Raw genomic sequence first — 12517 nt, forward strand, 5'->3', positions numbered from 1 at the left:
TTACCAAAGTAGTTGTACAGACTTATCATCCTAATAGCAGTGGGATACTCCAAATCCTCACCAGCACTTAAAATTGTCAAAACACTTAAAATTGTTGTCGTTTTAACCGTTTACTAGCTATGAAATGGCATTTCCTCTTGATTAAGATTTTCTATTGACTAAGGTTGTTAAGTATCTTCTCATGTGTTTTTTTGGCCACTTACATGTCATTTTTTATGTCGTATTGTTGACAAGTTATCTGTTACAACATGACAAGCATTACAGATTACTTTGCTCACAAATTGTCAGTTTGGTTAGAGCTTAGTGGAGGCAACTCCTGCTTGTCCTACCTGACATCAGCTGGGGCAACTTGATGGCTGAGGGGTAATTCAGCAGCTGGAGGCTGGAGTCATCTGAAGACCCGCTCACTCATGTGTCTGGTGTCGATGCTGGCTCTCAGCTGAATTCAGGGGAGACTGCTAACCAGAACACCTCTATGTGGCCTCTCCATATATGTAGCTGCTTGACCTGCTGTGTTTCAAAAACTAACATTCCAAGAAACAGCATAGAAGTTCAAGGCATTGTGACTTGACCTGAAAAGTCGGTGCCACGTGTTTTTCCGAATCTTTTGCCCATTGCTTTGTGTTCTTTGTGTTTCTCATCCAGTTAAAATATTTATATAGTCTGGAAGTGAGTCCTTTGTCAGTCTAAGGCTTGACTTTTCATTTTCTTAATGGCCCTAGAAAAAAGTTTAAAAATTTCTTTTGAGCAAAGTCTGCTTTATCTAGTTTGTCTTTTTAGCATTAGTATGTTTTGTGTCCTTTTTTGCCTAAGCCTAGTTCTCTGAGTTTTTCCTATGTTTTCTCTATTAGTTTTTCAGTTCAGTTCAGTTCAGTCACTCAGGTGTGTCCAACTCTTTGCGATCCCATGGACTGCAGCACGCCAGGCTTCCCTGTCCATCACCAACTAGTTTTTTAGCTTTAATGTCTAGATCCCTGGTTCAAGTTAACTCTTTCATATGGTATGAGGTAAGGGTTGAAATATAAGGGTTTTCTCTTATGCATATTCAGTTGTTCCAGCACCATTTTTGAAAAGACTTTCCTTTTAGCATTGTATTACTCAATGACTTTTTTAAACAATCAGTTTTATGAATCTGTTCCTTTATTCTAAGTATCTGAATTTATACCAACATCACACTGTCCTGATTGCTATAGTTTCATATTCAATCTGGAAATCATGTAATGCAAGTTCTTCTCATTTGTGCTTCTCTGTTAAAATCATTTTGGCTATTTTAGATATTTTTATTTCCATATAAGCTTTAGAATTAGCTTATTAATCTACATACATGCATACCCCTGCTGGGATCTAAATTGAGTTTGTGCTGAATCTATAAATCAATCTGAGGAGAATTTACATCTTAACAAAGTGAAGACTTCCAATCCAAGAATACAGTATATACCTCCATTTATTTAGAACTTACTTAATTTTTCTCAGCAAGATTTCACAGCTGTTAGTGTTGTTTCAGAGGTCCTCAAGACCATCCTCAGTCCCAGTGATTAGCTGTAAGGAGTCATAGGACTCAGACGTTGTTATACTTGATGGTTATTGTCTGTTACAATGAAGGATACCGAGTAAAATCAGCGAAGGGAGAAGGGCTTGGTGGAGACTAGGTGCAAGCTTGCAGGTGACCTTTCCCAGTGGAGTTACAGTAGAGTTCCATCCCAGTGGTATGCATTTAATTCCCCCAGCACTGGTGTGTGACACATGCGAACTGGTGCCAGGCAGGGGAGCTGACAGGGTTGGGTGTCCAGGGTATTTATTGGAGGGGGGTCAGGCACATGGGCGTGCAGTGAGTTTGTGAATGACCTCAGCGACTCAAGCAGCCACTGAGGTGCTCAGGTGGTGTTTTCCTTTACAAGGTTAGTGTGGAAAATTGCACTGATTGATTTTGGAATGTCAAACCAATCTTCCACTCCTGCAGTAAGATCCACTTTTTCAAAAGCAGTTACTGTTTTCATATTTTGCTGGATTTGATTTATTAATCTTTGAACAGATTTCCGTGTCTGTGTGCAAGCCTGCCTTACTCAGCTTGCACCCCCTCTCCTCCCCCAGGAGAGCCCAGTGACCAGAGGAGGGCTCCCTTCTTTCAGGTATCACTGTTCTGTGTTGCCCATTCTCTAGTATCTGAAAACTGGATATTGCAGCAGATTTATTTGTTTTATATATTTAGTCCCATTTTCTCCTTTCTTACAGTGGGAGGGCGAGTGTTAGTCTGACATTTCAGAAGTTGAAACTTATAGATAGAAATGGTTTTTGAGAAACAAATAGCATTACTTTAATAAAAGGTTCAAATTATTTCAGTAACCTTTGCATTTTAAAAATCTTTAATTTAGCACAATATTCGGATTTGTGGGCTGAATTTTGGACTACACTTAAGGTGAGCTTTTTTGTATTGCTTTTATAAGTATCATATTTATAAGATGTCTACCTACCTAATAAGTGTGTGTGTAAGGAAGGAAGACAGAGCTCATGTGATCATCACATCCTAAAATGTGTCCTTTGTGCTGCTAGAAAACAAATCTCAACTGAATCAGTTTTAAAGACTTTATTGGCTTTGCGCAACACCTCACAAACCAGGCAGCATTTTAGCTAGCAGACAGGAAGAAGCTCTCGGGAGCTGTACAAAATGAAAGACTTTTATAGGCAGAGGAAGCAAGAACAAGAAAGTCATTCCAGGCAAAAATGGCAGGTTCCATATTGCAAGGCCCCTTCCCCTTCGGGGATGGCAGGGATCGACCAGGCAGATTACCTATTTAGTGCTGATCAGGTAATTCCTGATGGACTGGTTAAGATTCCATTTCTGAGAGAACTGAAACTAATTAAGTCTCTCAGTTTGGTGATGTGAGATTTAGTGTAAGTGACTCCATTTTGGGCCTGTTGTCTTATTCTTTAGAATATAAAATGTCATTTTGAAATCTTAATCTTTTGGGAAGCTATCTTCCCACTCTACCACTTCAGCTAAAGTGGGAATGACATTTTTATTTCCAAGCATAAACGGAAGACAGATTATTTTAGGACAAATTTGTCAGTTCTGAACTCTATCTTTCCTCCACATTTTACCAGCTGTGCACCATCTCCATCTCTCCCTGCTTTAGAAGCAGGTAGACTAGAATATAAATCCTGGTTCTTCTACTTTCTAAGTAACTGAAGATTACCTGTGATCCTTGTTTAACCCTTAAACAGAGGCTAAGAGAAGTGCTAGTAATGCCTTTTTTAGATGAAGCTACTGAGACTCAGACAATTGAAGTGACTTGCCCAAGACCAGGCTGTAGCCCTCCAGGCTCCTCTGTCCGTGGAATTCTCCAGGGAAGAATACGGAGTGGGTGGCCATTCCCTTCTCCAGGAGATCTTCCCAACCCATGGACTGAACTCAGGTCTTCTGCATTTCAGGCAAATTTTTTACCATGTGAGCCACCAGGAAACCCCATTGATGAATTTTCGGGGATTTAAAGCTCAGATCTCCCTGATTGCAAAGTTCTTTCTCTTACACTGCAAGCTGCACTGAAGCGCCTCTGCAGTTCTCCTCCTAAGAGGAGCTGGCTTCTTTATGCCGCCGCTGCCACCACCTCTATTACCCTACCCAGTTAAAATTTTGAGTTTAGTGAGCATTCTATTAAATCTCATTTGTTAGTCCACTTTTCTAACATCCTTTAGAGAACTTTGTGAATTTTCTGTGTACAGACACTTACTTTACACAACTAGTGCCAATAGTGTGTATGTATTTTTGTCTTGTGCATGACACACTTGTACAAGATATTTTTATTTGTTTTGTTGCTATTTATATTCACATACCCCCAAATGCTATTTTTTTTAAGGAACTGGTAGAAAGTGCTAATGAGATCTTGAGAGAAATAAAAAATCTGATAGACAAGCTGTGTGAAAGAGATGAAAAAATTGAGCAAATCAGTATTTTGCTTCAATCAGACCTTGAAGAGATGCGTAGTCTTATGGAACAGGAATCGGAGACAAACTTTCTCAGTAAGTAACATCTCAAGAACTTTCTATTTTACTGTCACTGGTGACATCAAAAATAGCCCCCCAAAAGAATGACAACCAGTAATTTAGTTATCCACAATAATCTATTCCCAATAATATCACATATGTTCACTGAATGTTGATTCTCATTTGTGGGATTGAATATGGCAATGTAGCAGTGTTGGGCAAGCCTCCCTTTCATCTTAGTGAGTCTCCTAAATAACTGAATCTCAACTTCTTTCTGATTTTTAAAAATATTCCTCCCCCCAAATCTTTTTAAACTCTTTTACATGCTTCCTTGTCTTCTTAAAAGAAGATATTGAACATCATTTTGCCCTTTCTTCCTGAGCTGGGTTTAGCATTAGAAACAGGAACTGTTGCCTTCTCTGAAAGTCTAATGATGCTTTCTGGATCTTCTGATATGTTAACACATCGATTATAACACAACTGACTCAAGAGCAAGCAATGCAGTCTTTTCAGAGGAAGATCAACCTTCATCCTCAGTCCCTACTCTAGAGTCGTGTTAAACACCAGGGCCTCAGAACTCTGTCCATACCAGGACTGCAGTGAGAAGCAGAGGTGAATCCTGGGACAATACAGCCCAGGGATCCCAGGGCTGGAATCCCTTGAAAAGGTGGGATGGTGGAGGTAGAGGGCGCTGTCGGAAGGAAGGAGAATAGAGCATAGGGGAGAGATGGAGAGGTGAAATGAAAATAGTATCATCTGACAAGTGTAAAGATCTATTAGAGGTTATTAAGATTTAAGAGCATCATCATTAGATAAACCATACTAAAGGTGAGTTGTAAAAAATAAAATAAGTGAAATAAAAGTAAAATGAAAGAAAGTGGCACAATTAAAACATCTAGATATTTGGTAAAAAAAAAAAAAAAAAAACAGTGTTCTGAGGGTGTTGCTTGATAAAAGAAATAATGTTTTAGCAGCCACTAAGGAATTTTGTGGGTGAATCTTCTTATCAACCAAAAAGCTGTGTTTGTCATTATGTTCCACCTTGATGATACTTATTATGTCTGCATGCTCAGTGGCTTCAGTCCTGTCAGACTCTGTGATCCTATGGACTGAAGCCCGCCAGGCTGCTCTGTCTGTGGGATTTCTCAGGTAAGAATACTGGAGCGGGTTGCCATTTCCTCCTCCAGGGGATCTTCCTGACCAAGGGACTGAACCCGAGTCTCCTGCACTGCACGCAGATTTTTTTACCCCTGAGCCACCAGGGAAGCCCCTATACTTATTGTATCTTATTGCACAAAGGGTCTTTGTGCATCTTGCTTAACTCTGCATTTTCTTTGTTAGGTCAGGCCATCCCTAGTAACTGTAGATCAAGTAGACTTTTAAAAGCTAAATAGTTTCTTCAATTGCACTGTTTTCACATGAGAAAATCTTCCATTTTTGTCTGAAACCTGATAGAACATTTACATTGGAGCAAATTTAAATGTACTGTGTTGTAAAGCTAAACCCCCTTTCTTGTATTTTGAGAACTGATAACCTATTGAAAGTGGAGGATTGAAACATGGAAATAATGGAAGGCCCCCCAAACTGGAAATAATGGAAGGCCCCCCAAACGAGAACAAGCCGAGGCATAAAGCTTGGTAGAACAAGGGAGTCAGTGTCATCATCACTTGTTTTTGGCAGAGATTCAGAGGCAGGCAGGGGAGTGGGAGAGGTTTAGTGTTGGGGGTGGGGAAAAGGAAAGCTTCGGGTGTGTTCTGACTGGAGGTTGTTGGCTTTGGAAAGCTGGCAACAGGCTGACTAGAAGCTGGATAGATTAGTGGAAGCCTATGTGATAGATTAGTGAGCATATTTGGCTCTTCTCTGGTTGGTCCTGAGTTAGAAGAAGGGTTATAAAGGAGGGAAGTTGGCAGTCATTGATCAAATTATGACTATTCTGGGCTAATTGCGTATATGGTCAATTCATGGGTCTATTGTCAGGTATGGTCTGGCCATTGTCAGTTTGTATATTCCATTTTTCAGCATGGATTTTAATTTTTACTTCCATTTCAATTTAAGATATCGTGTACAGAAGAGAGTAATATTAATAGTTGCTTTGTGTGAAAACCAACTCAAATAAAATATAAATAATGGGCTTCCCTGGTGGCTTAGCTAGTAAAGACCCTGCCTGCCATTGCAGGAGATGCAAGAGACATGGGTTCAATCCCTGGGTGGAAAAATCCCCTGAAGAAGGAAATGACAACCGACTCCAGTAATCTTGCCTGGAAAATTCCCTAGACAGAAGAGCCTGGCAGGCTACAGTCCATGGGGTCACAGAGTCGGACGCAACTGCACACACATGGGTCAATCCAATATATGGCATTCATTTTTATATCATCCAAATGGTACAATCGTTTAATTAAAATTTAAGTTCCTTTGATAGGCAATCAGTATACATGACTCTTAAGCTGTGCTTATTCTAGGCAACTGGAACAAGTTCCAGTTAATATTAATTATGAAATATTGCAAGTATGAAAAGCATAAAAGTCACACACACACATCCTGCCACACAGAACAAGAACATAATTGTTGTTATTCAGTTGCTCAGTCGTGTCTGACTCTGTGACCCCAGGGACTGCAGCATGCTAGGCTTCCCTGTCCACCACCAATTCCCAGAGCTTGCCCAAACTCATGTCCATCAAGTTGAAGATGACATCCAATGACCTCATCCTTTTTCATCCCCTTCTTCTTCTGCCTCCAGTCTTTCCCGGCATCAGGGTCTTTTCAAATGAGTCAGTTCTTCGGATCAGGTGGCCAAAGTATTGGAGTCTCAGCATCAACATCAGTCCTTCCAATGATTATTCAGGACTGATTTCCTTTAGGATGGTTCGATCTCCTTGCAGTCCAAGGGACTCTGAAGAGTCTTCTCCAACACTGCACTTCAAAAGCATCAATTCTTCGGTGCTCAACTTTCTTTATGGTCCAACTCTCACATCCATACTTGACTACTGGAAAAATTTAGTTATCTTTTAAATTTTCTGTCTGATATTGTATACATCATTATATATATTTATAGTGTATTAATAGACTGGGGCACATGATACAAACTCAAGAGAGTTTGGAGAGCACTCACCTCAATTTCCAATGATCACAGTTTTTGCTCAGGTTGTCATTTTAACCAAACCACAGACTGTAAGGAAAGTTTGTTGTAGTCTGATGAAAACTTTAGAGAAATTGAAGCTTGGAGGCTTTTAGTTTTAAATTCCTCCCCTATTCTCAGTTGCTGCCTGTGTTCCTAGATATCAACAATGTTGTGGAGATCCCTGAGCAAGTCTTGTCTACAACAAGGGTCACTAAACTACAACCAAGGGGCCAAACCTGCTTCCCTCCTATATTTGTAGGGCGCAGAACTAAGAATGGTTTTTGTATTTTCAAATGGTTAGAAAAAATCAAAAGGATAATATTGGCCAGTACCAGATTCAATAACCTTAGATATGAGATGACACCACCCCTTGGCAGAAAGTAAAGAAGAACTAAAGAACCTCTTGATGAAAGTGAAAGAGGAGAGTGAAGAACCTGGGTTAAAACTCAACATTCAAAAAAGTAAGATCATACCATCTGGTCCCATCACTTCATGACATATAGATGAGGAAACAGTGGAAACAGTGACAAACTTTATTTTCTTGGGTTCCAAAATCACTGCAGATGGTGACTGCAGCCATGAAATTAAAAGATGCTTGCTCCTTGGAAGAAAAGTTATGACCAACCTAGACAGCATATAAAAAGTAGAGACATTACTTTGCCAACAAAGGTCCATCTAGTCGAAGCTATGGTTTTTCCAGTAGTCATGTATGGATGTGAGAGTTGGACCATACTGATTCATGTCAATATATGGCAAAAACCATTACAATATTGTAAAGTAATTAGCCTCCAATTAAAATAAATTAATTACAAAAAAAAAAAAAAAAAGAAGAAGGCTGAGTACCTAAGAACTGATGCTTTCAAATTGTGGTGCTGGTGAAGACTCTTTGAGAATTCCTTGGACAGCAAGGAGATCGAACCTGTCAATCCTAAAGGAAATCAAACCTGTCAATCCTAAAGGAAATCAACCCTAAATATTCACTGAAAGGAGTAAAGCTGAAGCTAAAGCTCCAATACTTTGGCCACCTGATACGAAGAGCCAATTCATTGGAAAAGACCCTGATGCTTGAAAAGACAGAAAGCAGGAAGAGAAGGAGATTACAGAGAATGAGATGGTTGGATGGCATCACTGACTTGATGGATCTGAGTTTGAGCAAGCTCTGAGAGTTGGTGATGGACAGGGAAGCCTGGCGTGCTGCAGTTCAAGGGGTCGCAAAGAGTCAGAGATGACTGAATGACTGACCACCACCACCAACTAGAAAATTATATGAAATTCAAACTTCTATATGCGGAGATAAAGTTTTATTCAATCCCAGCCGTGCTCATACATTCACACGTTACATTTGGCTGCTTTTGTGCTGCAATGACAGGCACTGTGACTGGGACCCCGTGACTCACCCCACCTGAAGTATTTACTGTTTAGGTGAACAGTAGGTAAACAGGAGATGTTTGCCAAACTCTGTAAGATACCTTTTCCTTTGATCACTCATGGAGTGGGTGCACTTTCTTGGAAACATGGCAAACCCTAAGGATCATATCCACTGAGACAAATAAGAGAATGAGGGATATGATGATTTCTTTGTTCTAGACCATTCAGTGATGAACAAGCTCTGTTATGTGATGCCTACTCTGGAAAAATTTAAATGTTCTCCTTTTGTGGTTGGAAATGAAAAGAATATCACTAAATTTTATGAGAAAAAAATATATATTTCTACTGAATATATTTTCAGTCAATAGATTTTTGATTGGAGGACTTTTGACGTAAAAAGCCAGTACTGTTAGCAGCCACTGAAATGTTCCTAATTGGGCATACTGATACTTGAAATTCCTCCTGTTTTTAGGGTTGCATCCACATTTCACTATTAGCTCTAAACTGAATTCCAGAAGTATTTGCTGAAGCCTATTTTGTGCCAAGTACCGTGTTAGGCTCTAGGGTTATAGTGGTCAATGAAAACAGATAATCCCCACCAAATGGAACTCATAATCTAGCACAAAAGACTGCAAATATTAAAGGGCCATAGTATTTTTTGGCTTTGTCACACATGAGGTCTGTGTAGCATCTACTCAGGTCTGCCATCATTAGCAGAATTGTGCCTGCAGTTTGCCAACCCCTGACACAGTGGGAGAACCAAGAATTTATTAAGCAAATGTGTGTAAAGTCTCATGTCATAGGGATTTTACAGGTGGGGCATGAGAACCATGAGAGAACCTGAGAGGGAGAGAGACTTGACCTAGTCAAGGAATTGGGAGAGAGATCTCTAGAGAACTGGAAATGGAGATGAGCTGTAAAGGAGCATCTCTGGGTTCTCCGACTCCACTTGTTTCTGCTCCTGTAGGACTGGTACCACATGGGCTTTGGAGGTAGGTGGACCTGGGATCAAATTCCAACTCTGCTTCTTAATACATTATTTAACCTCCACCCTTTAGTTGCTCCAAGTGGCTCAGTGGTAAAAAGAATCTGCCTGCAATGCAGGAGACACAGGTTCAATCCCTAGGTAAGAAAGATCTGGAGAAGGAAATGGCAGCCCGCTTCAGTATTCTTGCCTGGGAAATCCCATGCACACAGGAGCCTGGCAGGCTATAGTCCATGGAGTCTGAAAGAGTTGGACACAGCTTGGTGACTAAACAACAACTTTAGTTGCCGAGGTTGTTAAATATGGATGCTAACAGGAGTAATAAATGATACCTCAGACACAGATTAGGCAGTGATGTTTCTGAAGTCTTCTTACCTCCTGAGGAGATAATAGGTCCCTTGAATTACTCTGAGCTACCAGCTCTTGGATATTTTGTATCGAATGGCTTCTGAGTTCACTGGTGGACTTCTAGAGAAGCCCTTGATCTCTTCCAGCTTAACAGCCCTCTCTGGCACCCTCTTCTGGACACAGTGTATCACTGCAGCCCTGCGGGGTCACTGCACTAGATGTATTAGCATACTGAATACCTTTGAGCCCGGAACTAGCCCACGCCTGCAAGCTTAGTCGCTCAAGTTATGTCCCACTCTTTGCGACCCTATGGACTGTAGCCTGTCCTCTGTCCATGGGATTCTCCATGCAAGAATATTGGGGTGGGTTGCCATGCCCTCCTCCAGATCTTCCCAACCCAGGGACAGAACCCCTGTCTCCTGCATTGGCAGGCAGATTCTTTTACCACTGAACCACCTGGGAAACCCACTAGAGCACGTGGCTAGTTACTAAACTGAACACGACTCAGTCCCTGAACCTCAAAGCATATTCAGTGTGAGAAACACATAAGTGAAGAGATGATTAGACTACAGTGGATTCTTCGTCAGTAGCAAGGAGGGTAAAGAGGCACCTCTGTTCTTTGGGGTGCTGAGAGTACATGGGATGTCTTCCTGAAGGAGCAGTAGATGTGGACTGGCCAGGGAGCAGTAATGATGTGCCTGAGTAGAGATCTGCTGGAGGTACTGGTTGGCAAGCATGAGGGATAGGCTTGGCAGACTGTGAAATGCCAGACTTCATCCTGAAAATTAAAATCATTACTTTTTGCTTTAATAGTCTTTCTTATAAATAAATTAATTTTTGGTGTATAGCAAACCTAATTAACCTGCAAAGGTTATTTTTAAAGAAGTATAAAAAACAATGTTTTAAACTTCCAAAAATCCCTGAGTATTATATCATATAGTATAATTTAGATAACAGATAACAATTTGTGTACTAATCAAATATCTTGATATGTGCTCTATGAAGACTTTTTTAGGCCAAGAGATATTTTTAGAGAAAGATATAAAAATTTGTGTAAGCTGTTAAAGTTATCTTTTTATGATTGTAATCAAAAGGACTTGATTATAATTATCTATATTTTGATCTCTTAGTTCTGGAAAAGAACCTGGTTATTGAAGCAGAATCAAATTTTCAGTAAGAAATACTTAAAAATGTAATTCAGAAAGTTTCTAAAGCCCTGTTGGAAAAATTAAGATCTGAGCTAGGAAGAGTTTAGATTTTAGTTTTCAAACATTAGAGTCACCTAGGGGAAGTTTTGGAGAAGGAAATGGCAACCCACTCCAGTGTTCTTGCCTGGAGAATCCCAGGGATGGAGGAGCCTGGTGGGCTGCCCTCTATGGGGTCGCACAGAGCCGGACACGACTGAAGCGACTCAGCAGCAGCAGCAGTAGCAGGGGAAGTTTTATTTCCTTTGCTCAGCCAGACCAATTCACCAAGAGTCTCTGGGGTGAGACCCACGAGTATTTTTAGAATTCTCTCTAGCTGGCTCCATTGTGCAGCCAAGTATGGAAAACTATCAGTTTTAGACAAATATATTAACAGTGTAATTGTTAAATTTATCAACTGATCCAAATTAAGAAAATTTTAGCTTTTAAATTACCTGTCCAGTGATTAGCAAAATAACTACCATAACACTGCAGCAGTGAGATCTAAGACAAAACTGTGTATTTTCAATGACTTATAAAAAATTATTTAGTAACCTGAGCAACCATAGCTGCTATAAATTATCCTAGTCTTGTTAAGGAAGCAAATTAAAAATGCAAGTATGTATTAAGTATTTCTGAAATTCTTTGCATTTGAGGACTTGTATTACTTGCATGATTTCTCCTTTTGCATGCACCTTTTTCTGCTAAAGGAGGACATTGGAAGGGAAGATAATTATTAAAATGACTCCAAATGTAGTGAGACAAAAAGATTGGCCTGGTAATCAGTTGCATGATCCCCCAGCACCTCCCCCACCCCTCCACGCCCCACCCTCTGCTCATTATACAGTCGTCCAATTGAGGACTCTTGGGGCAATTTAAAGTTGTAACTCCCTAAACTTCTGTAAGATACACGGAGAATTTTTACACTTGATTTATTCCTATAGAAAAGAAGAAACAGCGTCCTGTTAAAGTAATCCACGTCCCAGCAGTTCAATGTAGTATGAAAAAAACATCAACGAAGAAAAGCTAACAAAATACTGGACACAACTGCCGTGAATTCAAAAGGTACAAAACTACAGAAAATGGGAGTGCATGTTCTTTCATATTTTACAACTGTCAATGAGAGTCTTAAAAGTTTGAGATTTAATAACTCTTACCAAGGAGGAGAATCAGGAAATAACCTTCTGAATAATACAAACGGATAAACTAGGTCAGATTAATAAGTGCAAAAATCTTATTTTGCTTCCATGGTTGCAACCATGAGTCTCCTGAAGGCTTTAGAGCATAAAAATCACAGCACACATCAACAATCAACCACAGGAAAACCATCGGCTCCCTAGGTGGCGCTAGTGGTAAAGAACCCGCCTGCCAATGCAGTAGACTGAGACACTGATTCCATCCTTGGGCTGGGAAGATCCTCTGGAGAAGGAAATGGAAGCTCACTCCAGTGTTCTTGCCTGGAGAATCCCATGGACAGAGGAGCCTGGCAGGGTATAGTCCATAGGGTTACACCACGTGGGACACGGCTGAAGT

General features: G+C 40.3%; 1 protein-coding gene across 1 annotated transcript in view; it reads left to right on the plus strand.

Annotated features, from left to right (window-relative positions):
* CCDC175 (coiled-coil domain containing 175) overlaps nt 1-12517 on the plus strand; it is a 70283-nt gene that overhangs the window by 57325 nt on the left and 441 nt on the right. The window contains exons 18-20 of the mRNA XM_061156948.1: nt 2373-2416; nt 3855-4017; nt 11929-12049. Of these exons, the coding sequence (XP_061012931.1) occupies nt 2373-2416; nt 3855-4017; nt 11929-12014 (293 nt within the window). The 3' untranslated portion in view covers nt 12015-12049. The remainder of the gene's footprint in view (nt 1-2372; nt 2417-3854; nt 4018-11928; nt 12050-12517) is intronic.

Source organism: Dama dama, chromosome 12 (assembly GCF_033118175.1).
Source record: "Dama dama isolate Ldn47 chromosome 12, ASM3311817v1, whole genome shotgun sequence".
NCBI classification, from domain to species: Eukaryota; Metazoa; Chordata; class Mammalia; order Artiodactyla; family Cervidae; genus Dama; species Dama dama.